This window comes from Leucoraja erinacea, chromosome 23 (assembly GCF_028641065.1).
Source record: "Leucoraja erinacea ecotype New England chromosome 23, Leri_hhj_1, whole genome shotgun sequence".
Taxonomy (NCBI): domain Eukaryota; kingdom Metazoa; phylum Chordata; class Chondrichthyes; order Rajiformes; family Rajidae; genus Leucoraja; species Leucoraja erinaceus.
Genome location: NC_073399.1, coordinates 20,459,766 through 20,484,359, shown reverse-complemented (window position 1 = coordinate 20,484,359; position 24,594 = coordinate 20,459,766). Strand labels below are relative to the sequence as shown.

At 49.9% G+C, this 24,594-nt stretch overlaps 2 protein-coding genes across 2 annotated transcripts; both read left to right on the top strand.

Annotated features, from left to right (window-relative positions):
- The first annotated feature begins 464 nt into the window (after nt 1–464).
- On the top strand, nt 465–13,886 carry LOC129708255 (proton channel OTOP2-like). The gene is made up of 6 exons (XM_055653900.1): nt 465–1,007; nt 3,174–3,310; nt 3,443–3,501; nt 4,650–4,774; nt 5,400–6,616; nt 12,798–13,886. Exons 1-6 carry the CDS (start codon nt 632–634, stop codon nt 12,966–12,968), a joined length of 2,085 nt encoding a protein of 694 aa, XP_055509875.1. The 5' UTR covers nt 465–631; the 3' UTR covers nt 12,969–13,886.
- A 1,809-nt stretch (nt 13,887–15,695) lies between these two features.
- LOC129708254 (proton channel OTOP3-like) lies at nt 15,696–24,066 on the top strand. The gene is made up of 6 exons (XM_055653898.1): nt 15,696–15,959; nt 16,921–17,264; nt 18,426–18,562; nt 20,040–20,098; nt 21,016–21,146; nt 23,150–24,066. Exons 2-6 carry the CDS (start codon nt 16,952–16,954, stop codon nt 24,064–24,066), a joined length of 1,557 nt encoding a protein of 518 aa, XP_055509873.1. The 5' UTR covers nt 15,696–15,959; nt 16,921–16,951.
- The last annotated feature ends 528 nt before the right edge of the window (nt 24,067–24,594 follow it).

Here is a 24,594-nt window from a genome sequence, read left to right as displayed (position 1 = left end):
TGGCCATTGCGGGGCGAGTGAGGACACGGAGAAGGAAATCCGGGACATGAAGGAGAGGGAGTGAGCATCGTGGGAGTGAGGGCATGGTGGCTAAAGTGAAGATCGGAGGAGGGAGTGAGGAATGAAGAGAGGCGGAGGAGGGTGTGAGGGTCGGAGGGGAAGTGAGGTTTGGAGGAGGGAGCAAAGGACATAGGGGAGGGAATGGACAGGAAGGGGGACATGGTGGGAGGGATGTGAGGGAAGTGGAGTTGTGAGTGAGGATTGGAAGAGGAGGTAAGGGACAGGGAGGATGGAGTGAGGTATATGGAGGAAGGGAGATGGAGGAGGGAGAAGGGCGTGATGATAGAGGGTGTGAGTGATGTGGAGGTGAATTTGTGGGAGGTGGAGGGGGAAGGGTTGGCGGAGGGAGTGATGACTGGAGTAGGTAGTGGGGGTTGTGGAGGAGGCAGTGAGGGTTGGTTAAAGAGTGAGGAAGGTAGAGGAGTGTTCCTCGGCGAAGAGTGGTGAGTGATGAGATGGGGGCGGATGTACCTTTGTGCTGAGGAGGTGGGACTGCTCTGTGACTGGGCCGGGCTGGTCTTTGTGTGGTGCTGACCTCTCTCCGTATCATCAGGTCTTGAGTCTTCAGAGAATGGAAGAGGTGAGGAGCTGTGGAGGAGATAACGAGATCACAGAGGGAGCTGTGCCTGCAGAAAGTGAGGGGAGGGGAAGCTGCAGTGAGCATGGAGTCCCCCATTCTCCACATCCTCGCTCCGGCAGGCTCCAGAGGCAAGGGGGCAGGCTGCTTTCTGGACTGTTGGCTGCCAACATCCTCTTCCTCGGTGGTGCACTGATCTGCGGAGGAGTTTTGAGTGAGGTGCCAGTGCATGAGGACGAGGTGATGGTGATGCTCACTGCAATGATGGTCTTAACCGTAGTCTGGATGGTGGTCTACATATCGTGCACAGCCCGTCACTGTACAGCTCCTCTCTACAAGGATCCCCATGCAGCGCCGGTGTGGCTGAGAGGTAATAACATAAAATACAATAAAAAGGAACAGCAGATGCTGGTTTACAGCAAAGATAGACACATAATGTTGGAGTAACTCAGTGGGTCAGGCGGCATCGCTGGTGAAAATGAATAGATGACTTTTTCAGGCCCGAACCCTTCTGTAAGGTGCAGACCCGAAATGCCACCTATCCATTTTCTTCACCAGGGAGAGGGAGGGAGATGCTCCCTGATCCGCTGAATTACTTCAGCATTTTTGTGTCTATGAGAGGCAAGGAACACTGCCTGCTTCCTGCCTTCGTTTCTGGCGTCGATTCGACCTAGAGATTCGCGGCAGAATGACCCGAAGTGGGAACTGAACCTCAAACTGACGCGGTAGAGAGGAAGTAGTGGAGAGCTTTAGGGGTTGCATTGCAACGTGAGCCAACACAACGAACTGAACCGTGAGTCCTTGACGGTGACAGATGGTGTTCCCACCATTTCCAAAGTCCAGAGTAGTTATTTGTCAGATGTACTGGATATGAACTTGAACAACGAGAGTCTTTTTACCAAGGACATTAAACACACCAAACATTATAAGATGCATTCAATTATCGGGTATTTTGAAGTGAACTACACAATGCTAGTGCAAAAAAACACCTTATGTGGTGCAACCATAGTAGTCAAGGTGGTGCAAGAACCTGATGGTCAATGGGAAGAAACTCTTTTTTCATGATGATAAGAGTTATCAGGCTCTTTCACTTTCTTTCCGACAGTAGCGGTGAGCTGGGAGCGTGGCTGGGTGGAGTGGGTCTTTGATAATATTGGCTGCCTTCTTGAGGCAGCGCTTCGTATAGATCTATTCGATGGCGGGGAGGTCAGTAGCTGTGATGGATCGGGCAATGTCCTCCATACTTGAGCGTTCAAAGTTCCGTGATGCAACCAATCCACTAATGCTCTCCACTGTACAATTGTAGAAGTTCGTTAGATGATTCAGTAACATGCTGAATCTCTTAACCTTTGAGCAAGGTGTTGGTGAGCTTTCTGTGTGGTTGCATCAATATGCCAGGCTCAGTATTGATCATTAGAGATGTGTACAGGACTTGAAGCTGTTGACGTACACAACCCTTGGTAATGGAACTTGCAGGACCAGGAGGTGCTTCTAAAATAGTCTTGGAGTATGGAGCCTCCTGTGACTTCCTCTCCAATAACCTGCTCCCTGAAGCCCAGTTTGGGCTTCACCTGAACCACTTGACCTCATCACAACATGGACCAAAGAGCTGACGCCAGAGGTGAAATGAGAGTGACGAGGCACAACACCAAAATAGTGTTTGACCAAGAGTGGGATCAGGAGGCCCTGGTAAAACACTCCAGTGGTTGGAGTCAGATCTCACCCAGAGGAAGATGGTTGTGGTTGTTGGAGGTCAATCATCCCAGCCCCAGGACATCAGTGCAGGAGTTCACGGTCCCAGCCATCTCAGCTGCTTCACCAATGACTTCCCACCAGCAGAAGATCAGAAGTTGGGATGTTGCTGATGATTGCACAATGATCAATCCCCATTTACAACTCCTCAGCAGCCCGTGAATGAGGGCAGCAACACGTGTGAAAATATAACCTGCTGAGTATTTCCACCACTTTCTACTTTTACTTTAGCATTAAAGCACAGGCTGCTTTGCCAAGTTACTTTACTGCCATGATAGTGCCAGGAATCCTTAGTAAGGATGGGGAAATAGTTGTTTAAGAACGTATTTGATATTTAAGAATATTTGTTTAGATAATTGGGTGATTTTGTATTATGGTGGTGGGTTTGTTTGGTGTTGTTTTGTATTGTATATATTATTATTGCGATAAATGTATTTTTGTTTAAAAAAAAATTATAGTGCCAGGCAATGACCATCTACAACAAGGGAGAGTTGGGGTTGCTGTGGAGATGAGTGTTAAAGAAGCACATGGAATGTGATCAGGAAATGTGATGAGTTACAGTAGCAGACCAGGGTGGAGTCATTGACAGGGGAAAGGCTGAGCTAAGATACAGATGGATAACAGAGCAGACATGGCCTGTTGATGCAGAAAGGGGAAGACAGTTGTCACAATTTGGAGAATTCAATTGCAAGTTCAGAACACCACAAGGTGCCCTGGCCTCACCTTCTCGGAGATATTATTTTTATCCCATCCATCTCTCCCCGCTCTATGTTTTAACTGACAGGGGGGCTACTGGTGCTTGGAGCATGCAGCGTTCTACTTGACATCTTCAAGCTTGTCCGTGCTGCCGGATTTCCTGGCTGTGAGCATCCGATTCAATTCCTCTTCCCCAGTGCTGAGATCCTGTTTCTGTTCACACAGGTGAGTAGTGTGAAGATACTTGAATTCAGGTGGTAGTTGAGTGCAACTGGGAGGGCAGTAAATGAACCTGTCCCTCCTACCTGTTTATGGACAATGTCACCAACCGCTCCCTGTGTTTTATTCCCAATCTAGTCCTACTTTCTCTGGGTCCATTCCAAAGACTGTGCTCAGGTACATCAGCATTTCACCAGGTAAGGGCATATTTTAGTCTTAGATCTCCTCCCCTCTACCTCTCTAGCCCACCCTCCCCTCCCTCCTCCACCACCCCTTCTACCCACACTATTTCATTCCCTCTACCTCTCCACCTCTTCTACCCAAACCACCCCTTTACCTGCACCTCTTCCACTATTCCCTCAACTCTTTCCATCCCCCCCATTCCCTCCGCATGCTTTCCCTCCAACAATCACTAAATATGATAGCAATGGTGTTCCAACGTTGAACTTTCAAGTGCCAAACACCAACTCACCTCCTACTTCCCTCTGGACTGAGATTCCATTACTGCCCATCAGACCATCGTCTCCCACACACTCATGGGCTTCATTTCCTCAGATCTTCCCTCCACACCTTCAGCCTCAATTCCCCAGCCCCACACAGCCCACTTTAACTTCCTGCCCTGGATCCACAGACAGGACCCCCAAGCAGACCCACTGTTTCAGCCAGCTCTGTTGCCCACCAACGTTATTTCTTCCTGCTTTTCCTTCACCTTTTATCCCCTGATCCACCTCTATTGTCCTCTGACGATTCAACAATTTCCACATTCTTGGTCCCAACTAACCTTGTATGTACATGCACAGATTTCAATTAACATTGAATTCTCCAATTTCAGATCCTCAGTAATTCCATTCTCCTTTAGTCAGTTCAGAGGACAATTCTCCTTATATTCACAACTTCCTGCAGCCACCCACTCATTCTCCCAGTGCGATCTTAAACTGCACTAACATCCCATTTTGTTGACTCCCCTCTTCACACATATTCTCCCTTTTGTCCTCTCCCCCTCTCAAAACATCTTAAAACCTGCTTGACAGTAACTTGATTAAATTCTGACTGAAGATCATTAACTACTTCTCTCCCGACATATGCTGTCTGGCCTGCTGCATATTTCAATCATCTTCAGTTTTTATTTCCAATTTCCATAATGTGCAATATTGCTAGTTTTGGATTATCTGATTTGTATCTTCCATCTCCATTGATTTCTTTGTGGATCTATCTGGGGGGGGGGGGGGGGGGGTATATAAAGCGGGTGTAAGCCACACTGTTAGCACATGTGCCTCATAGTCAGAGTGCACTGTGGTTTCCCAGCTGGTTTGCTGTGACCCACAGGCTGATCCCTTGTTTGCAGGTGTGGGCTGGCCATTTCCTTGGTCACTAACCTAATGCTGTGGATGTCAGCTGCAGCAGAAGAGTCACTCCATCATACAGGGGTACCAGGTGAAGTCCCTGAAGACCAAAGTCGAGCCCTCACAGGTAAATATGGACAGCTCTATGAAACTAATCTAGACTCACCAATGAGCTCAAAAAAGAGGCCATGAGATACCTTTAGCTATGAAGAATATCTTAAGAACAAGAGTTGAGATATGTTGTTATACTCATACAAGGCAACGATGAGACAATTGTAACATAAAGGATGACATTAAACTGGACTGCATGGAGAAAAAGATTCACAAGGATGTTACTGGGTCTGGGGATCTTGGATTATAAGGAAAGGCTGAATGATTGGTGGTTTATTCCCTAGAGTGTTGGAAGCCAAGGGTGGCCTTCCAGAGGTTTATAATAAATAGCGTGAATGGTCAGTCTATTTTCCTCTGGAGTATTGGACCCAGACCCAACCCACCAGTGCTGTACCCGAGTGTTACATCGACAGGCGCCCCATCGACACTATACCTCAGTGTCATAGTCACAAACCTGTCCCAGTGTAAAACTGTACCCCAGTGTTATACAGTAAAAGACCGGCCCCCACCGGTACTGTACAATATAGACCTGTCCCCACCAATACTGTACCCCGGTGTTATACTGAGACAGACCCGTCGCCATCAGTACTGTACCCTGTATAATACCCGTCCTCACCAGTGCTGAGATCTGCTCTATCTAGAGCTTTTCAGCGTATTACATCCTGATCCAGAGACCAGTACTGTATCTCCGTGTTGTTGCCATTGGGTACACAATGGTTGTGAGGTGAATGCTGAAAGGCTCTTCTTCCATTGGAAGGAGACCCACGGGGCCGTGAAACATTGCCACCCTGGTGTTGTGTCTGGTGGTAGCCCGGGACACGAGCAGGCTCGGGCACTGAATAGACTGTGTTCTTCTCCCGCAGATGCTGCCGGCGATGGTTGTGTGTGCTCTACCCGTGTCTGCCGCATCCTCCAGGCCGCCTCTCCCTACTTGTACCCTTTCAACATCGAGTACAGCTTGCTGTCCTCCGCGCTCTGCTTCGTGATGTGGAGGAACGTGGGCAGAGCGGGCGGCGGGCGGGCGGCAGCCGAGTTGAAGCCGGCCCGGGGCAGCACGGGTCCGGGCCCGGGTCTGGCGCTGGGAGCCGCCCTGCTACTGGCGGGTCTGGTGGTCTCCATCGTGTATCAGGTGGAAGTGAAGGAGGCGAGGACGCGGAGCCGGGCCCTGTTCACCTACTACACCTTCCACAGCGCGGCCCTCGCCCTCATGTCCGCGGCCTGTGTGCTGGGCTCGGCTTCTCTGTTGCCGGCGGCAGGCACTGGCTCTCACGGCCGGGGCCCGGCGGGGAGTCTGGACCAGGGGCTGTTGCTGGGGGCGGCCGCGGGCCCGCTGCTCACCTGCTACTTCAGCCTGGTGGCGGTGGTGTGGAGCCGGCGGCCTGGGCCGTTACACGCACTCAGCCTGGTCTTCTCGCTGCTGAGTGTCGCCCAACACTCGCTCCAGAACCTCTTCATCCTCGGGGCTCTGCGCTGGCCGGCGGCGCTGGATGCTGGACCCCCTCCCCGTCCCAACTCTGCCCCCCCCCCTTCCCTAGAAGCGGCGCTGGATGCCGGACCCCCTCCCCGTCCCGCCTCGGCCTCTCTATCCTTCCCCCAGGCCTCGCTGAGCGACGGATTCCCCCTCGCCTCGGCCTCTCTACCCGCCTCTACCTCCCACCCCTCCCCACAGACTGCGCCGGGACCTTCCCTCCCGAGGACTTCAGCCCCGACTCCCCGGGACCCGGCCGGCGGTGTCAGTGTCCCGGGGACCGTCGCCGCCAGCAGCCCCGAGAGCCGGCAGCGTCCACACCCACCGCTGGGCGCCCGCCGCCGGCTGCTGAGGGAGGTCTCCTCGTTTCTGCTGCTCTGCAACATCCTTGTAAGTTGTGAAAGTTCCACTGTGTGTGTCGCGCTGTTTACGTGTAGAACGGGGTCTCGCAGCCACCGCGGGACAACCCCGAGAAACTTCCTTCCCCGGCAACATTGAGCTGCCAGTCTTGCCCTTCATTCAACAACGCTTCATTCAGTGATTGCCGTAACATTGTAACGCCAGGTGCCAGTCCACGCTCTCAGCTCATCTGACTGACCCACGAGTATCCTTGCATTACAGTAAATGTAATGAGTCTGTCCGTGCCCCCGCTCCATCATCTGCCCCTGTCTGCTCTGTCCACTGCACTTGGCTGATCCATCCTCTCCACATCCCCAACTGCCGCACTGCTACTGAATTGCCCAACTCAGGCCAAATTAGACCAAATTTGCCCGAGTATTGTGAGCAACCCAGCCTGCAAGGATATTAATTCCCATCCTTCTTGTACAACTCCCACGTGGCCTAGAAATGGTCCTAGTTACCCAAGGACCTTAAACTCTCTGTCCTGCACCAGCTCCTCAGGCACACATTCACCTGTCCTGTCCCCCTACTTTTACCCCAGCCAACACCTGAAACAGGCAATAATCCAGATCCAAAGGGTCCTGCTCTTTAACCTTCTGCTTAACTCGCTATATTCACTCAGCGGTCCTCATCCCTCTTCTATATGTATAGGAGTCAACATGTGCTGATGATCTCTGGCTGTTCTCCCTCCGTCTTCAGAATAACGTGGCTGCTTCACCACTATCCCCTGAGCGGCCAACAGGATCCAACACCGTATCCCTGTTTGAAAGGGGAATGATAGAAGGGACTCCTCACGCCCTGCCTGTACCGACTGCCCTTCCAGGTGGCCATCCATCCTCTCTCTGTTCCATATCTGCCATGTGACCAACTTGCTAAACATCGAAACATAGAAAGTAGGCCATTCGACCCTTCGAAACAGCACCGCCATTCAATATGATCATGGCTGATCATTCTAAATCAGTACCCCATTACTGCTTTCTCCCCATTATCCCTTGATCCTATTAGCTCTAATAGCTATACCTAACTCTCTTGAAAACATTCAGTGAATTGGCCTCCACTGCCTTCTGTGGCAGAGAATTCCACAGATTCACAACTCTCTGGGTGAAAAATATTTTCCTAATTTTAGTCCTAAATGCCCTACCCCTTATTCTTAAACCGTGATCCCTGGTTCTGAACACCCCCAACATCAGGAAAAAATTTCTTGAATCTAGCCTGTACAATCCCTTAAGAATTGTATGTTTCCCACGCACAAAGACATGCTGACTATCCCTAATCAGTCCATGTCTGTCCAATCGCTGGTAGACCAGATCCCTAAAAATTGCATCCAACAATTTTTCCACGACTGATGTCAGGCTCACCAGCCTGCAGTTCCTTAGCTTGTTCATGCTGACTTTCTTAAATACCGATACGACATCAGTCGCCCTCCAGTCTTCTGGCACTGCACCTGTGGCTAAATACGAAGCAAGTAATGCTACAAGGACCTCCATAATATCCTCCTTAGCTTCCCTCAAGTTCCAAGGATGTACTTGGTCAGGCTCTGGGGACACACATGCATCTTCATCTATCTATCTATCTATCTATCTATCTATCTATCTATATATCTATCTATCTATCTATCTATCTATCTATCTATCTATCTATCTATCTATCTATCTATCTATCTATCTATCTATCTATCTATCTATCTATCTATCTATCTATCTATCTATCTATCTATCTATCTATCTATCTATCTATCTATTACTAAAACTCTGTTCTTGACCGCTTTTGGCGATCTGTGCTGCGAGTTCCGAGAGAACGCCGCCACCTACGGCCGTCATTTTTGGCCACCTCGCTCAGAGCCCCCCTCCGCCGCATGTGTGCTGAGGATTTTTCCCGTCGATGAAATATGACAGAGATATTAATGTTTTTACAAAATTCCCCATTCTCTGTGCTGCTCCTGCTAGTGGGATGGGGGAGGGACTATAAAACCAGGAAATGGTGTGCCCCAATCAGTCTCTACAACATGGAGGTCTGAGCTCTGAATGACTGAACAAATGTCTACGCAGCTGTGAGTAAGTACCCTTAATTTGGTTTGAAAATGAAAATATGGTTATGGTTAGTTTGAAGGAAAAAAGCACTGCCTGCAAATGGTTGTTTGGGGGGTTTGGGTTCTCTCTCTCTCCCCCCCCCCCCCCCCTCCCCTCCCCCCCCCCTCTCTCCCTCCTCCTCTCCCCCTCTCTCCTCCTCTCCCCCCCCTCCCTCCCTCCCCGTCTGCACTTCGCAGCTCTCGTCCGCTCCCCTCTCCCCTCTCCTCTCCTCTCCCCCCTCTCCACTCCTCTCCCCCCTCCTCTCCCCTCTCCTCCTCCCTCTCTCTCCCTCTCTCCTCTCTCCCCCTCTCTCCTCTCCCTCCCTCTCTCTCCTCCCCCCCCCTCTCTCTCGCCCCCTCCCCTCCCCCCTCCTCCCTCCCCCTCACCTTCCCCTCTCCCCCCCTCTCCCTCTCCCCCCCTCTCCCCCCCCCCCTCCTCTCCTCTCCCCCCTCTCCTCTCCCCCCCCTCTCCTCTTCCCCCCCTCTCCTCTCCCCCCCTCTCTTCCCCCCCTCTCCTCTTCCCCCCCTCTCTCTTCCCCCCTCCTCTCTCTCCCCTTCTCCCCTCTCGTCTCTCACCCCCTCCTCTCCCCCCCCTCTCCTCTCCCCCTCTCTCTTCTCCCCTCCCTCCCCCCCCTCCCCTAAACCCCCCTCCCCTCCCCCCCCCCCCCCCCTCCTCCTTCCCCCCCCTCCCTCCCTCCCCCCCCTCTCTCTCCCACCTCTCTCCCCCTCACCCCCCCTCTCTCAGCACCCCCTCCTCTCCCCTCACTCTCACCCTCTCTCCTCCCCTCTCTCTCTGTCTCTGCCCCTTCTCTCTCTGCCCTCACTCTCTACCCCCACCCCCCCCCCTCTCTAGATGTGACTGCAAGTTGGGGGCTATGCGTCACATCTAGAGAGGGGGTGGGGTGGGAGTAGAGAGTGAGGGCAGAGAGAGAAGGGGCAGAGACAGAGAGAGAGGGGAGGAGAGAGGGTGAGAGTGAGGGGAGAGAGAGGGGGTGCTGAGAGGGGGTGAGGGGGGTGGTTATGGGGTAAAAGGAGCAAATTAATAATATTAATATAATATCAAGGGGGGTAATTAGCGTGAGTGCGGGGGGGGGGGGGGGGAGGGGGATAGTTAGTGTGTGTGACGCTGCATTCTTGCCATAGAGGGAGTACAGAGAAGGTTAACCAGACTGATTCCTTGGATGTCAGGACTTTCATATGAAGAAAGACTGGATAGACTCGGTTTGTACTCGCTAGAATTTAGAAGATTGAGGGGGGATCTTATAGAATCTTATGTTTCTATGTTTCCCTCTACTCACCCCTCTCCCTCTCCCACCCATCCCTCTCTCTCCCCCACCCCCCCCCTTCACTCTCTACCCCACCCCCTTCCCTCTCCCCCGCCCCCTTTTCCCTACCCCTCTGTCCCTCTTCCACCACTCCCCTACCCCTACCTCCCCACTCTTCCACTTCTCTCCCCCCTTCCCCCTCCACTCTCCCCCCCCCACTCTTTCCCCTCTCTCCCCCCCACCCCTCTCCCCCTCCCTCCGTCCTCCCCTCCCTCCCCATCCCCTCCTCCCCCACATCTCTCTCCCCATCTCTCACCCCCTACCCCGCTCTCCTTTCCCTCCCAAATCTGTCCTGTTTCCTCATCCTCCTCTCCCCTCCCTCCCCTCTTCTCATCCCCCCCTGTGTGTTTGGGGGGTGGTTAATGTGAGTGTGAGGCCGCAGCCCAGGAGAAACAGACCCAACGGGTCTGCACTTGGTCTAGTGTGCTATAAAACTGCCAATACGTCCTCTTTGGTAATCTGTATACGATCTAAGACATGACACCTCTTATGTCAATTCCTTAGCTTCCATGATCATTTCCTCAATAAAAATGGATGGGAGATATTCATTTAATATCTTTCTCATCTCATATGGTTCCACACAAAGCAAGCCATACTGATCTTTAAGGTGACTATTATTTTCCTTGCCATCATTTCACTCTTCATATACCTGTAGAATCTCAGAACTTTTCTTCACCTTGCCTGCCATCATTCACTTCCTGTTTCTAACTTCTACCCATATAGCCTCACTAATTGATTCCTCAAGAATATTCTGTCTGAGCACTGTTGTTATGAATTTTAAGGTGTTAAATTGCATATCTTCAGATTTGTAAGGAACACAAACTGTTAAACACCAGGCCCAGAATGCCCACCATATTGTCCACTTAGTTAAATGTTCACAGGCAAACCCAAATGCTGTGCTGTAAAACCTTTTTTAATTCAATGCACTTATGGGTTTAAATGCAAGTGCAGTCTCTGTTTCAATTATCATTTAACCATTCTAATAGAGTTACTTATGTTTTAGTTTTAACAAAGCCATAACATGAATATTTTTATGGGTTAACTTTTGCTTTTAAGTGGACTGCGAGAAGCTGTAAATGTAATCGAGAGGTTCCATTTCCACTTCTTGTTGCTATTGATCCACTGTTTACTCGATATGCGTTTTATTAACTTCCATTTGGCTTCAGGGCTTTTAACGCTGGATATAACCTCTGGTGGTCTGCGGTACTGATATCTGCATAATAATTGAGACAGCCAGTCAGGGATTGATAAACATGATTCCGTGTAGGCACTTGTGCAGGTCATGAAAGTATGGCTCCGTGCCCAGATATATGTGAAGAGAAACTCAGAGTATGTTAAATTGCATGGAGAAATTTAGACAGAGGAATAAGCATGGGGAAGAAACAATGGCAGGGCTCTACAATCTTCTTTGGATTGATAATGAATGGTACAGTGTGCAGAAATTACTTCCTTTAGTTTTTAGTTTAGAGATACAGGGCTTTTGGCTCACCTAATCCGTGCCGACCAGTGATCCCTGCACAGTAACAATATTCTACACACACCAGGGATAATTTACAAATATACCAAGCCAATTAGCCTACAAACTGTCTACAACATTTGCCACACGCCGTTCATTCCATGGCGACTCCATGCACAGCTCCAGCTGCTCGGTGCTGTCTGACAGGAGCTGTGGCCGGGCATTTGTTCTGCAGGTGTAGTCAACAGAAACAGTAGAAATATTCCTGATCTTCCACATCCTGTAGTAGTCAAGGTGTCATGGTGCTTCACAGCAATGCAAATACCTGTCTGCCTTTGGCTCATCTTATGCATGTCGACCAAGTTGGTATACTGGACTCGCATCTGGCCCACATCCCTCTAAACCTTTCCTATCTATATGCATATATGTGTCCAAATGTGTTTTGAAAGTCGTAATTGTTTCCACTCCTGTATTTACCCTCTGCCCTGCATTCCATATCCCTTATCCCCGTCCCTTCTATGAAGAAAGATTTAAAAAAACCCTCCCCAGTCACAACTCTCACCAATACCTGCACTTTGACCTCAACGGTAGCACTTTGACTGCACAGCCGTTTTCACTTGGCCCCTCCCAAGATGGCCGCTCCCACGCTACCTGGCACTCCTTTCCTATCTCGCTCTCAACAATCCTGCAAGTGCCACTGGCTTCAGAAACCAGAACGCTGTGAAATACTGAAAGGAATCAGTCAACATTGAGAAGGCAGATGTGCTCTATTTCTCACTAACCACCCCGTCCCTACCCTCTGCTCCCAAGCTCTTTAACCCTGGGTTCAGCCTTAATAGCAACGTGGCCTCACCACCTGAAGCCCCTCTCTTGGTCTTGCCCCATTCACTATAATCATCCCCTCCCCCTCCTCCCCTGTCCTGCCGTTGAGCTGCCTGTACCTTCATCACCTTCACGTTCACCATTGGAGCAGCACCCAAGGGTTTCGGCCCGAATCGTTGCCTATTTTCTTCGCTCCATAGATGCTGCTGCACCCGCTGAGTTTCTCCAGCATTTTTGTGTACCTTCGATTTTCCAGCATCTGCAGTCCCTTCTTAAACACATTAATTCACACTCGGTTGTTTCGGAAGTCCAGTCACCCTGTCAGCTGCCCGATCCCAGGAGCCCATGACCTGTGGGGTGGGGTGATTCGTGACAGTGTGAGGCGTTACATGAGATTCAAGGGGATCAGTAGCAGTGGCTTTCATTTGGCAATTGTCCTTCATTGAGTTGGTTTCCCAAAGAGATGACGGAGGTTGTGAACTCTTGCTTTTCCTTCCACAGTTTTGGGCTGTGTCTGCATTTGGTGCTCGGCCACACTTTGCCAACGACATTGAGGAGAAGTTCTACGGCTTCCAGACGTGGGCCGCCATCGTCAACACGGGCCTGCCCTTGGGAATCTTTTACAGGATGCACTCAGCTGCCAATCTATTGGAGATCTACCTCACATCCTGAAGTACAACTCAGACCCTCTCCTGAAATGACCTTCCACCTTCAGTCAAACCTTGGGGCCATTTGTTTGTCACCAAATAGTATGTGAACGGGATCTTTCATGTAGGTAGAACCGCCTCTGAATTCCCACCAAACCCCCTCGCCCTAACAAGCCGTCATCCCCTTACCCCAATGACACCTTACCCTCTAGGTTTGCTTACTCCTACCTACCTTGCCCTTCACTCTAACAGGAACATGCATTCCTTGATCTCTCACTATCACACTTTTAAAGCCATCTCACTTTCTGGATGTCCACTTGCCTACAAACAACCTACTCCAAACAGCTTTAGAAAGGTCCTGCCTCAGTACCATCAAAGTTGGCCTTGCTCCATTTCAGAACTTTGTGGGAAGCCCTGACTTTATCCGCTGATGAAGCTAATGGAACTGTGGTTGCTGCTCCTGAAAGGTTTGACCATCATTACTTCAGTCACTTGCCCTTCATATTTTTGCAAAAGTTAATCAATCATTGCCCTCTCCCTTGTCCATGATGGTCCTTCACATATTGTGTGATGAAAACTTCCAGCACACATTTGACAAATTCCACCCCATCTAAGCACTTGGCAGTTTGGCAGTTCCAGTCTGTATTAGGCAAATTAAAATCCACTATGACAATCCTATAAGTCTTGTAGCTGTCCACAATCTCAAAGCATATTTATTCGTCTAATTCTCATTGATTATTTGGGGGACTAAAGTGCACTCCCAACAAGGCGATCATCCCCTTTTTATTTTTCAGCTCCATCCATATAGCCTCACTGGACAATCTGTCAGTAACGTTATCTCAGGCTACAGCCATGACGTTCTTGTTAATCAATACAGCAAATTCTTCCTCCTCTATCTCACCAGTAACACCTGTATCCCTACATCTCTTATACTCTTCAAGTGAATCTTCAAGTGCCTGCACCACCTCCTTTGCCACGGTTTCCACATCACTTTGATGACGCATGTCATCATACCCAGGGAAAGGTCGGCAGTTGAGAGCCTGCACTCTGTGATCCAGCTCCGGCCAAACTGCAGGTAAACTATTCACTGCTGGATGGCCAAAGAGGTGGATGATAGAACATGAATGACAAATAAAAGATAGCGGAGTCAGGGGAGGTATGGGGAGAAGGCAGGAACGGGGTACTGATTGTGGATGATCAGCCATGATCACATTGAATTGCGGTGCTAGCTCGAAGGGCCAAATGGCCTACTCCTGCACCTATTGTCTATTATCTAAATATGCCAAGTAATGCAAAGGGGTTTGTATTTGAGATACAAGCTTGTATTTGTTGAATAAAACTTATTAAACTTGCATCTTAGATGTTTCTCATGTCTATTCAGCCCATTGTCAATCTCTATGGTCTGGCCTTTAGACTTTAGAGATGCAGCGCGGAAAACAGGTCCTTCATGCTCCAAAGGGAGGTGGCAGGCCGATGGTGCCACCAGTGTGGGTGCCTGAGGAAGGAAGGCTCCTGGTTGTGGTGAGGCAGATGAGCAGCAACCCTGGCAACTGGGTCGGCTGGGACACAGCTCATGTAGGGACACGGAGCAGGGTAGAGCGTGGCTGAGGGCAGCCTGCCTGCTGAGGGGGGGGGGGGGGGTGTGGTGGCAAGTCACAGCTGCCCCTCACCACCTGAGGGGCAACGGACTGCCAGGCATCACCCAGGGCAACAGTCAGGTCCCTGAATGGCTCCCAAATCTATACCACACCCATACCACTCCTCCACCACTCCCCACCCAACCCCTCCCCTCCCCACTCACACACCACCCCCAGACCACTCTCCACCCACCCATACCACTTATCAGTGCCCTCCACTCTACACCTTCTCCCACACACCCCTCCTCACCTACATCCCTCCAATAAAACCACTCCCTACTGCTCCACACCCTCCCCGCTCCCTACCCATGTCATCCCCACCCACACTCAAATCTCTCAGTACAGCCACCATGAAATGACCAAATGTGACGCAAAATGCATGGAGCCAAGTTGTCTGGGGTTTATCGCGCCGGTATCTGCACACACCAGACTTAGCCGGGGAGAGGCTTGGCCCTGGACGAAGTGACAGTTTTCTGTTGACCTTTTGCAGGTTTCTTGGCGCTTATTCCAGCTGCATTCGCTGTCCCCGATACTCTAAATTACTTTATTGTCCTTTCAAATGGATACAGATATTAAAAATTAATTTATAAACAAACAGCTCCGACTAATTATTCACAGACTGCTCTGATCAACCTCTGTCACATTTACCATATGTATTTGTGTTGGTGATCTGCTTCGTGTCCTGTAATTCACGACCACTGGCCGATGTCCACAGCGAACCCCATCCCACGTGGACTCTGCTGTGGAACAACCTCCCACCAGGTCCTGAAGGAAAACCGATGAGACCCTCCCTCTGTAGTGGAGAGTGGGTAGAAGTGGAGAGCAGGGCGGTACAAAGGCACATGAGCTCAAACCCAGTAACAGGCCACTCTGGGGCAGGCTTTGCATGCAGATATTGGGATAAATGTGGGGTTCTTCCCCACTCCCCGCGGCCTGCACTGGACCTGACCAAGGAGGAGGCCGCCGGCTGGTTCACGTTGGGAACGGATGAGACTCGGGCCACTCGGCCCACTGACACATCCCTGCACCGTGCAGGGAGCCTGCGCCGTTCCCGCTTCCAGTGTTCCGCGATGTAAAATCACAAGATTTGCTTTATTAATTCCATCAATCTGGCTGGTTGCCTAAAGCAGTTCAGTGATAATTGAGAGGCTGGGAGAGGGCGCGGCCACCGCTGTGGAAACTCACTTTGATGCTGACTCCGGGTTTTTGCGCTCGGATTCACAGATCGATAACTGCCGCTTGGACTCGTTGATCTGAGCAGAGGCGAGGTGCGGTCCCTGGCGACTCTCCAACCCCCGTTCACAGGGACCATTACAATCAGCTAGCAACAAGCAGTTGGATCCCAGTGGAGTGAATAGACGTGATTTTCCACCGAGCGGGTAAAGACATGGCATTCACAGCCGCGCTGCCTCATTGCCCGACGCCATGCGCCTCGACTCTCGGTGAAGTTTGACATGTGTTGTGTTTCGCAGGTGTTCTGTCGATGTGGTTTCCGTCTGACGGTCTCTGTGTTGGTCCCATCTCTGCTCCGGGCTCGGCGTATCTCAAGGAGGTGCTAAAGATAGACAAAGTACTGGAGTATCTCAGCGGGTCAGGCAGAATCTCTGGAGGAAAGGACCTGCAACATGTCCCTGATTGTACATGTTGGCCATGGCAGGTCCAACCCACTCTCCCGTCAGTGCGACATCCTTTTTCTCCAGAGATGATTCCTGACCCGCTGGGTTACTCCAGAACTTTGTGACTTTTTTCGGTACAAACTAGAATCCGCAGTCGCCCCCCTATCAATGAGGTGCTGGGTTGGATTCCGCTCTCCCCCTTGCTTGAGTTGAGTAGCTCCGGCCCCCAGGACCCGGGGAAGAGGACTCGCCGAGTAGTGTGGGGAAAGCGGGGGGGGGGACACGAAGCAAGGCCTCGCAGAATATAGAGTGGTGGCGACATGGACTATACACCGTGAAGCAGAGTTCCTTCCCTTGATTCAGTATCAATAAGCAAAGGTAGCGAGGAACGTTCAACAAAGGGGGTTGGATGAGGTGGGGTAAAGGGTGGACTCTTTTGTTCTCGCCACCCCACACTCTTCACCCAGCTCCCTCTCCTCTCCTCTCCTCCGGTCTCCTTAGATCCCTCCCGCTGTCCCCATTGCAGGAAAGGTCCCTGGGCGGTGACGGTACTGAGCCGTCCGGCCCGGGGTTCACAGGCCGAGGGGGAGCTCGGGGCAGCGGGGTAAGGAGGGGCAAGAAGCCGCTCAGCCGGGGGAGCGGGGACTCTCTCCTGCAATCGGCTGCAGAGCCCGGGGGCGGGAGTGGAGGAATCTGGGGACTGATGTGAGCGGGTTTGTTTCAGGCGCCAGGAAGAGGAAGGCTGGTCCGGGAGGATGGTGAACGCAGACGAGGTGGAGGCGAGCGGGCCGGAGAAGCTGCCGCTGGCGGGTGCGGGAACGGCCAGCGAGGGGCCCATGGAGAAACGCGGGCGGCTGCTGTCCGGGCTGCTGGCTGTGAATATCCTCTTCCTGGGATCTGCCCTGGTCCTCAGTTCCATCTTCAACCGAGAGTCCGTGTCGGGCACCAACGTGCTGCTCCTGCTCATGGCGCTGAGTGCTGTGGCCGTGGGCTGGATGACCTTCCACCGGCTGGCCGTCCCCCTCGTCCCTCACCGAGACCTGCACGCCGGCGCCATCTGGCTCCGAGGTCAGTGCATCCAAAACCGCGAACACGGTCAGAGCGGCACAGGGCTGACACAGGCCCTTCGGCCCACCGCGCCCTTTCTACCCATCTACACTAATCCCCTTTGCGTACACGAGCTGCATATCCTTCTTTTCTTTCCCCGTTTAAATGTCTAAATTGTGGTTGTATCTGATTCCAGCACCTCCTCTGGAAGCGAGTTCAGATGCAACCGCTGTATTGATACTGGACAATTTTTACACTACAAACTTGTTCAACCACAATTCTTACACCTCCGATCACCTTTAAAACTCCGCCCTCTCACCTTAAACCAGTGCCTTTGTGTTTTTGATACCAGTACACGGGGGGTGGGGGGATTCTGATTATCGATCCTAACTGCACCCCTCATCATGTTACATCAAGCCATCTTCGCACTAGGAAAAATAAGCCCAGCCAATGCATCCTGGTGAATCTCCTCGGCTCTCCCTCTCTCCATCACAACCGCATCCTTCCTGTAGTGTAACGGCGCGGACTTTACTCTGTGGATGGAAAGTCCCTTCAATTAATTTGTTCAGGAGCAGTCTTCATCTTTGCCCTGTCCTCAAGTCTGAATGAGTAGCTGTGACTGGCGTACTCAATGACTGTCCTCAACCAGTAACTCGTTAGGTCTCTCTGTTTAGCCCGAAGGTATTTCTATTTCCAAGGCTCCAACGCACAACCTGGGCTATCACTCCCAGCGAGCGCTGCTGGAGACGCCAGCTTCAAATGAGCCGTGGAACTGAAACCTGCCGGTTCTCCAGTCGATGCAAAATATCTCTTGGTGAGATTGGAAGAGCGGTCTGGGCAAAATCATTAACACTTGCTATTGTTTGACTCGATGCGTAATCCAATCACACACCAACCTGTCCAACCCATTCATCTATCAAATGGGAAAGCAATCTGAACAATGTCGTCAGTCCAGTCCTTAAATTAAATTGCTTCCGAAGCAGGGAATGTTTGGATCTCACTCATATTCGCTTTGTGAGCAGAATATTCCGCCTGCCCAACTATATATTATGTTATCGCTGGTTCTCTCTCCAAAGCAGCTGCCTGACCTGCTGAATGCTTCAGCATTTTCTGATTTTGTTTCCGATTTGAAGCATCTTCCGCTTTGCTCCAAATAACGTCATGTTCTGCGTTTGACTTCAGGGGCGGTGCTGCTGTTTGGAGTCTGCACTATTCTGCTTGATGCTTTCAAGGTGGGATATTACCTTCAGTTCAAGGGTGGTGCCCGCACCGTGAAGGTTGTTTACCCCATTGTGGAAGCGATCTTCATCAGCACTCAGGTGAGACCTCTGGCACTTCAGTCAGTGTAACAGCGCAGGCTTCCAGTTATGTAGTCTTACAGCATAGAAATACGCTCTTTGGTCCAACAAGCCCATGCCCACTAAGATGCCCCATCTACACCAGCCCACCTGCCTGTGTATGGCCCATATCCTTTCTACACCTTTCCTATTCATGTTCCTGTCCAAATGTAATTTAAATGTTGTGATAGTACCCGACTCAAATACCTCCTCTGGCAGCTCATTCCATATACCTACCACCCTTTGTATGAAAAAGTTGCCCTTTAGGTTCCTATTAAATCTTTCTTCTCTCTCCTCTTAAGCTTTTGTCCTCTGGTTCTTGATTCCCCTAAGTAGTAAAATAGTCTGTGCATATACCCTATATATACCCCTCATGAACTTGTCCACCTCTACAACATCACCACTCATCCTCCTGCACTCGAAGGAAACAAGTCCTAGCCTGCACAACCTCTCCTTATAACTCAGGCCCTCGAGTCCTCGCAACATACTTCTATCAAGTCTCCCGTTAACATCCAAAACTCCAGAGAAATAAAAACAAGGTTGTCCAACCACTTCTTATACTAATAGCCTCTAATCCTGGCAATATTCCAATGGTCTGACTAATGACCAGCATTTATTGCCCATCCCAGAAGGCCCAGAACTGAGAGACCTGTGGGCTGCATTGGGGGCTGGCTGAGAGTCAACCACATTGCTGAGACTGAAGTCAAGCAGAGGCCAAGCAGGGCAGGATGCCTAATCTCTTCTGAAAAAACCTGAATAAGTTATGTGAACATTATAACTCACTGCCCTCTCCTGACGTTCCCAGCCCCTGATCCCACCCAAGTGCCAGGAGAGTGAATAGACCAGTCCTGAGTGTGAATCCCATTCAGTAATTTGGTGAAGTTCTCACCAATGTCTGAATCCGACCCTTCTAGTCCGTGCCGAACACATAATCTCCCCTAGTCCCATATACCTGTGCTCAGACCATAACCCTCCATTCCCTTCCCATCCATATAACTATCCAATTTATTTTTAAATGATAAAAACGAACCTGCATTCAGTAACTTTGGTGAAGTTCATGTTACCTCACCAATGTCTGAGTGGACACATTACTAGAGTGGGAAAAGCTTTTACGTCAACTCTGTCATCCCTCTCATCATTTTAAAAACGCTGGGACCCCCCCTTACAGGTGCACATTCCCTCTAAGTCCAAAGGAGCACCATCCTCGGCACAGAGGAGATAGGTGCATACATGGCAGTAAAGGTTCGTTTTCTGTACCCACAAGACAACTAATCTCAATCCCATCGCTCTCATCATCCAATTGAGCACCTCCGTGTACAGTACGAATCTGAAGCGTGCCACAGTCACAGAAAGATCAGGGTCAATCTTGAGAAGTTAAAGAAAAATTTATCAATTTGTTCAATGTCACTCTAAAGGTCGACGGGGAATATGAACTTTCCAATAATCTCATTGCTTTCAGACATTCTTATTATGGTTTCACTCGAGAGACTGCCTCCACGTGCACCGAGATGCCACCAGGTAGGTTGGAACAACGTCATTTGATGATTAATATTTCAAGGGAAGACAGGAAGTCCAAGCAGGTTAACATAGACCTGGGACTGGAGCAGCGCAATACTTCCTCTGAGTTTATGTAGGTTCAACTAGTGACGCTAAGCATTGGTTAATAACAGTCACTTGCAGTTAAACAATGTAAACAATGCAGCTCAGGAACAGCCAATAATCCTCATGTCGAACACAGTGCCAAGTTAATCTCCTCTGCCTCTTAAATTCCATTTTTTGTATTTGCTTCAACAACCCGAAGCAGTGTGTTCCAGGCACCCACCCCTCGCTAGACCCTACCTAGATCCAAAATCTTCTCTCTTGCCTCCCTTAACAACCTGGATAGATCCCCCAGACCCTGGGGATTTATCCACTTTAACATTTTTCATGAGATCCAAATCATCTCCTTCTTGATCTCAAATCACTCCCAGAATATTAGCTGAGTACATCGCCCACATCTTCTGACTCCATGCAAAAATTCTCAAATGTATCACCAGGTTCCCAGGGGAGGAATCCCTCTTCCCTCTGGGACTTCAGTCCCTGGCCGCCAATATCCATGCAAGGTCATCTACAGTGAACTACACCTAGTTTAGAAGGTATCAAACCAAAATGTATTGAATTAAAATCAATTGTCAGTAACATATTAAAATGCGTGGGATTGGGTTTTGGAAGCTTATACACAGCTTTGTTACAGTTAAGTACACCTACCATTTTTCTGTAAGTGCCCATATGAATTTTCTGCCATCTGATGCAAGAGTTAGTGAGATTACTTTACAATCCCAGGGATTCATGCACCATTCTACAGTGCCCTCAGCCTTCAGCTAACAAAAGGTTGCAGGTGCCTTTGTAAAATCTTAGGTGTACCGTCTCTGTCTTGCTTTCCCTCTCCTGCCTAGGTGTGGACTGATGGTGACCTTGGCCACCAACCTGGTAATGTGGATGACTGCAGTCACTGATGACTCTGTTCACAGGGAATTAGAGGTTGAACAGCAGGCCCCGCACAATGGGAGCAGCTCACAGCTCACAGGTACCAAATCATGCTGCTGGGCAGCACCTTTCCCTATGTACACCCACCTCTTCCTTCACAGCTTGGGTTTTATGCAGAACAGCACAAATAATCCGCTTACTTATTATGTGACCCAGTCGGGAACTCATGTGAAAGGTGCAGATTGTAAATCCCAGTGCTCTGTTTCGGGGGGGGGGGGGGGGGATGATGAAGAGAGTTGCTTCCGTTCAAGAGAGTTGCTTCCGTTCATATCTTCACTCCATAGTTCGCAGTGATGCATGTACCGAATCTGGAGTTCACACTCTGAAGGCAGTTATGTACATTTATATAAGGCCTTCACACCTCCAGAGAGCCTCAAAGTTTGGCTGCGAGGCGCTCCAAATCCAGCGCCGGACGCCCGCAGCCCCAGCTCCGCGACAAGTAAAAGCTGGGGCTGCGGGCGTCCGGCCGTGCAGATGTTGGAGCTTACTGCACAGCGACCCGGTAAGGCTGCTCCACATGTCAAGCAGCATCTTGGGGGGTGGGGGAAACAGAGTTAATGTTTCAGGCTGCAGAAATAAGGAACTGCAGAGAAATAAGGAACTGCAGATGTTGGTTTACACAAAAGGACACAAAGTAGTAACGCAGCGGGTCTGGTGGCATCTGGAAAACATGGATCGGTGACATTTCGGGTCAGTATCCTCTTTAGACTGTGCCCCGACCTAAAACACCACCCCTGTCTATGTTCTCCAGAGATGCTGCCTGATCTGCTGAGTTACTCCGGCACTTTGTGTTTTTTAATGTTTAAGGTTGGTGGCCTATCATTATAGCAGCATAGTCTGATATAAAGTGGAAAAGACTACTATCATTGAGTTCAGTGTGGAGTCCCAAGGGTTGTTGTGTGCTTAGTCAAAATGTGGTGCAGCTGCTTGATCTTACAGTGGGCTTGTTCAGGCAGAGTGAGAGGCCAGAGACCATAAGGTTAGACTCGGAATGGAATTGATAATTAAAGTTCCAGACCACAGCAATCTCAGAATTACTCATCCCAGTGCAGAACAGGATCACCGGCAACTCTGGCCGTTGTTTACCAACCAGGCTACATTGCCAATAAATAGAAACTAAGATAAATTAAAGAGGGAGCTGAAGGTTCCAATCCAGCGGAAGTGAACAGCCGACATTTGCCGTGGAGATTTAAAGGTCCAAAATATCGGGAATTATCGCGTTTGCTCGCTGAATTTCATCAAAAGTAAGTCAATAATGCCTTACTTTTGATGAAATTCAGCGAGCAAACGCGATAATTCCCGATATTTTGGACCTTTAAATCTCCACGGCAAATGTCGGCTGTTCACTTCCGCTGGATTGGCACCTTCAGCTCCCTCTTTAATTTACCTTAGTTTCTATCTTTTTTTCCCCTGTAAATCTAGGTAGCTGTGCCTCACGGTCACCCCGACTGGCACAATAAATTGCAGATCAAAACCTGGCCGTTTTCTATGTTTTTAACGGGTGGGAAAGTGCGTGTTTTCCCATCCACTAACATGTACCGGAACTCTAGAATGTCCTCCACTTGAGATTTTTGGTCACGTGGGTGCGGATCTACGCTCCAGTGACCTTTAGTGAAATCACCCTATAGAGGTATTGCAATTCTACTTCACGATTGCATCTGTATGCTGGGGTCTGAGATATTAATGCCTGTGAATAGGCTGCTAACTCTCTCCACCATGACTCACCAGTAAAAACTGGTGCGGGGGGCTTCCAATTTCCCCTTTTTTGGAGTTAATAATCGCTTCCCTAGTCTTGTTGACATTAAGCGAGACGTTGTGACGCCACTCAGTCAGGTGTTCTATCTCACTGCTGCTCACCAACTCATAACCACCAATGATTCTGTCAACCACAGTGTTCTGATCAGTGTATGGATCACCGCATGGGTCAGATCGAGTGTACGTATCAGTGAACAGGACGGGTCTGTGTTATTCTCAGCATTGTCTTTGCATGATGAAAGTAATAAAAACCATATAATGTTCGGCACATGCACTTTGTCTCTGCAGGTATCGAGAATATCTCGGATTTCCAGTGCCAGGGGGAACTCTGCACCATTTTTCAGAGGGGCATTGTTATCATGTACCCCTTTTCCATAGAGTATTGCCTCATTTCTTCTACAATGCTTTACATCATGTGGACCAATGTCGGAAGGACCATCAACCACCATGGATCATATACAAGCCACAGGTTCAGAGGTTACGGGCTTGTTCTGGGACCTCTGCTGGGTGTAGTGGCGATAATCATCGGCTTGTTTATCTTCATCCTTTATCAGATTGAGGTTTCCAGGGACCCCACGCAGCCCGCCCCCTTCATCCAGTTCTACAGTTTCCACATCGTCTTGCTCTCCATCATGTCTCTCTGCTCTCTGGCTGCATTAGCTGTTCACAGGTGGGAAGAGAGAGAGGTCGACTGCAGGGAGAACCCAAGCCGCAGCCTGGATGTGGTTTTGCTGCAGGTCGCTGCGCTCGGACAGCTGTGCATCTCGTACTTCTCCATCGTGGCCATTGTGTCCACCCGCTCCGGGCGGTCAATGGATCTCCTCAACCTTGTCTACTCCTTACTCATAATCATCGAACACATGCTGCAGAACCTCTTCATCATTGAGGGCTTGCACCGGCAGAGTGCTGCGGAGGAGCTTTGTTTAAGCTTTGTCGGGGCTTGTGGTAAAGATTCCACCATCAACCTTCAGAACCTCAAGGAGCAAGGATCTCTGTCCTCAGAAACGGAAGCAACAGTAAATGATCAGGCGGATGTGTCCGCTGAGCAGAATGATACAGATGACCCACCAGATGGCTCATCTGACCTAAACTCCAGAAAGCTCGCTCCCCCAGCCCCACAATCCACCAACACGCTCAACTGGAAACGAAAATTCCTGAAGGAGATCTCGATGTTTATGATCATGTCCAACCTTATCGTAAGTTAGTCTGATCTCCTTTCCTCATTTCTGGCATTTTCCCCAGAGGTTCCCCTTCAAGTGCTGCCTTTAACTGGTCTCTTGACTGTGTGTAAACATCCAATTGCATTACTTTGAAGGGAAGGATTCCCCCAACAGTCTTGGCCAGCACTTACCCCTGTTTAGATCAGAAGGGTTCTGACCCGAAACTTCACCTATCAATTCTCTCCAGAGGTGCTGCCTGACCCTCCGTTACTCCAGAATTTTGTGTCTCTGATCGATGGTCGGTGTGGTGGGCCAAAGGGCTCTTTCAAGCAATCAAATCGCTAGGAGTTGAAAATTACCGAATTAATTTAACTCTCCACACAGTCAAGTCCATCCAGCTATCGCCTAACCCAAGCAATTTACATAGACAGCTTCTGCCATGTGGGATCTTAAATGTAATATCTGATTTTATTAATGTCACTAGACTCAATTCAATTTATCACTTCTGTTCCATGTCCTTTGGCTAAGTCTGTAATTATATTTTTGAATGTTTTTGAACATGGAACAGAACAG

What these genes read in the sequence shown, in the direction of transcription:
- LOC129708254 (XM_055653898.1), top strand. Translation starts at nt 16,952, where the DNA reads ATGGTGAACGCAGACGAGGTGGAGGCGAGCGGGCCGGAGAAGCTGCCG. An exon ending in CGATCTTCATCAGCACTCAG is followed by an intron (nt 18,563 to 20,039) that starts GTGAGACCTCTG and finishes CATTGCTTTCAG; the next exon opens with ACATTCTTATTATGGTTTCA. An exon ending in GTGCACCGAGATGCCACCAG is followed by an intron (nt 20,099 to 21,015) that starts GTAGGTTGGAAC and finishes TCTCCTGCCTAG; the next exon opens with GTGTGGACTGATGGTGACCT.
- LOC129708255 (XM_055653900.1), top strand. Translation starts at nt 632, where the DNA reads ATGGAAGAGGTGAGGAGCTGTGGAGGAGATAACGAGATCACAGAGGGA. An exon ending in AGCGCCGGTGTGGCTGAGAG is followed by an intron (nt 1,008 to 3,173) that starts GTAATAACATAA and finishes TTTAACTGACAG; the next exon opens with GGGGGCTACTGGTGCTTGGA. An exon ending in CCAAAGTCGAGCCCTCACAG is followed by an intron (nt 4,775 to 5,399) that starts GTAAATATGGAC and finishes TGCTCTATCTAG; the next exon opens with AGCTTTTCAGCGTATTACAT.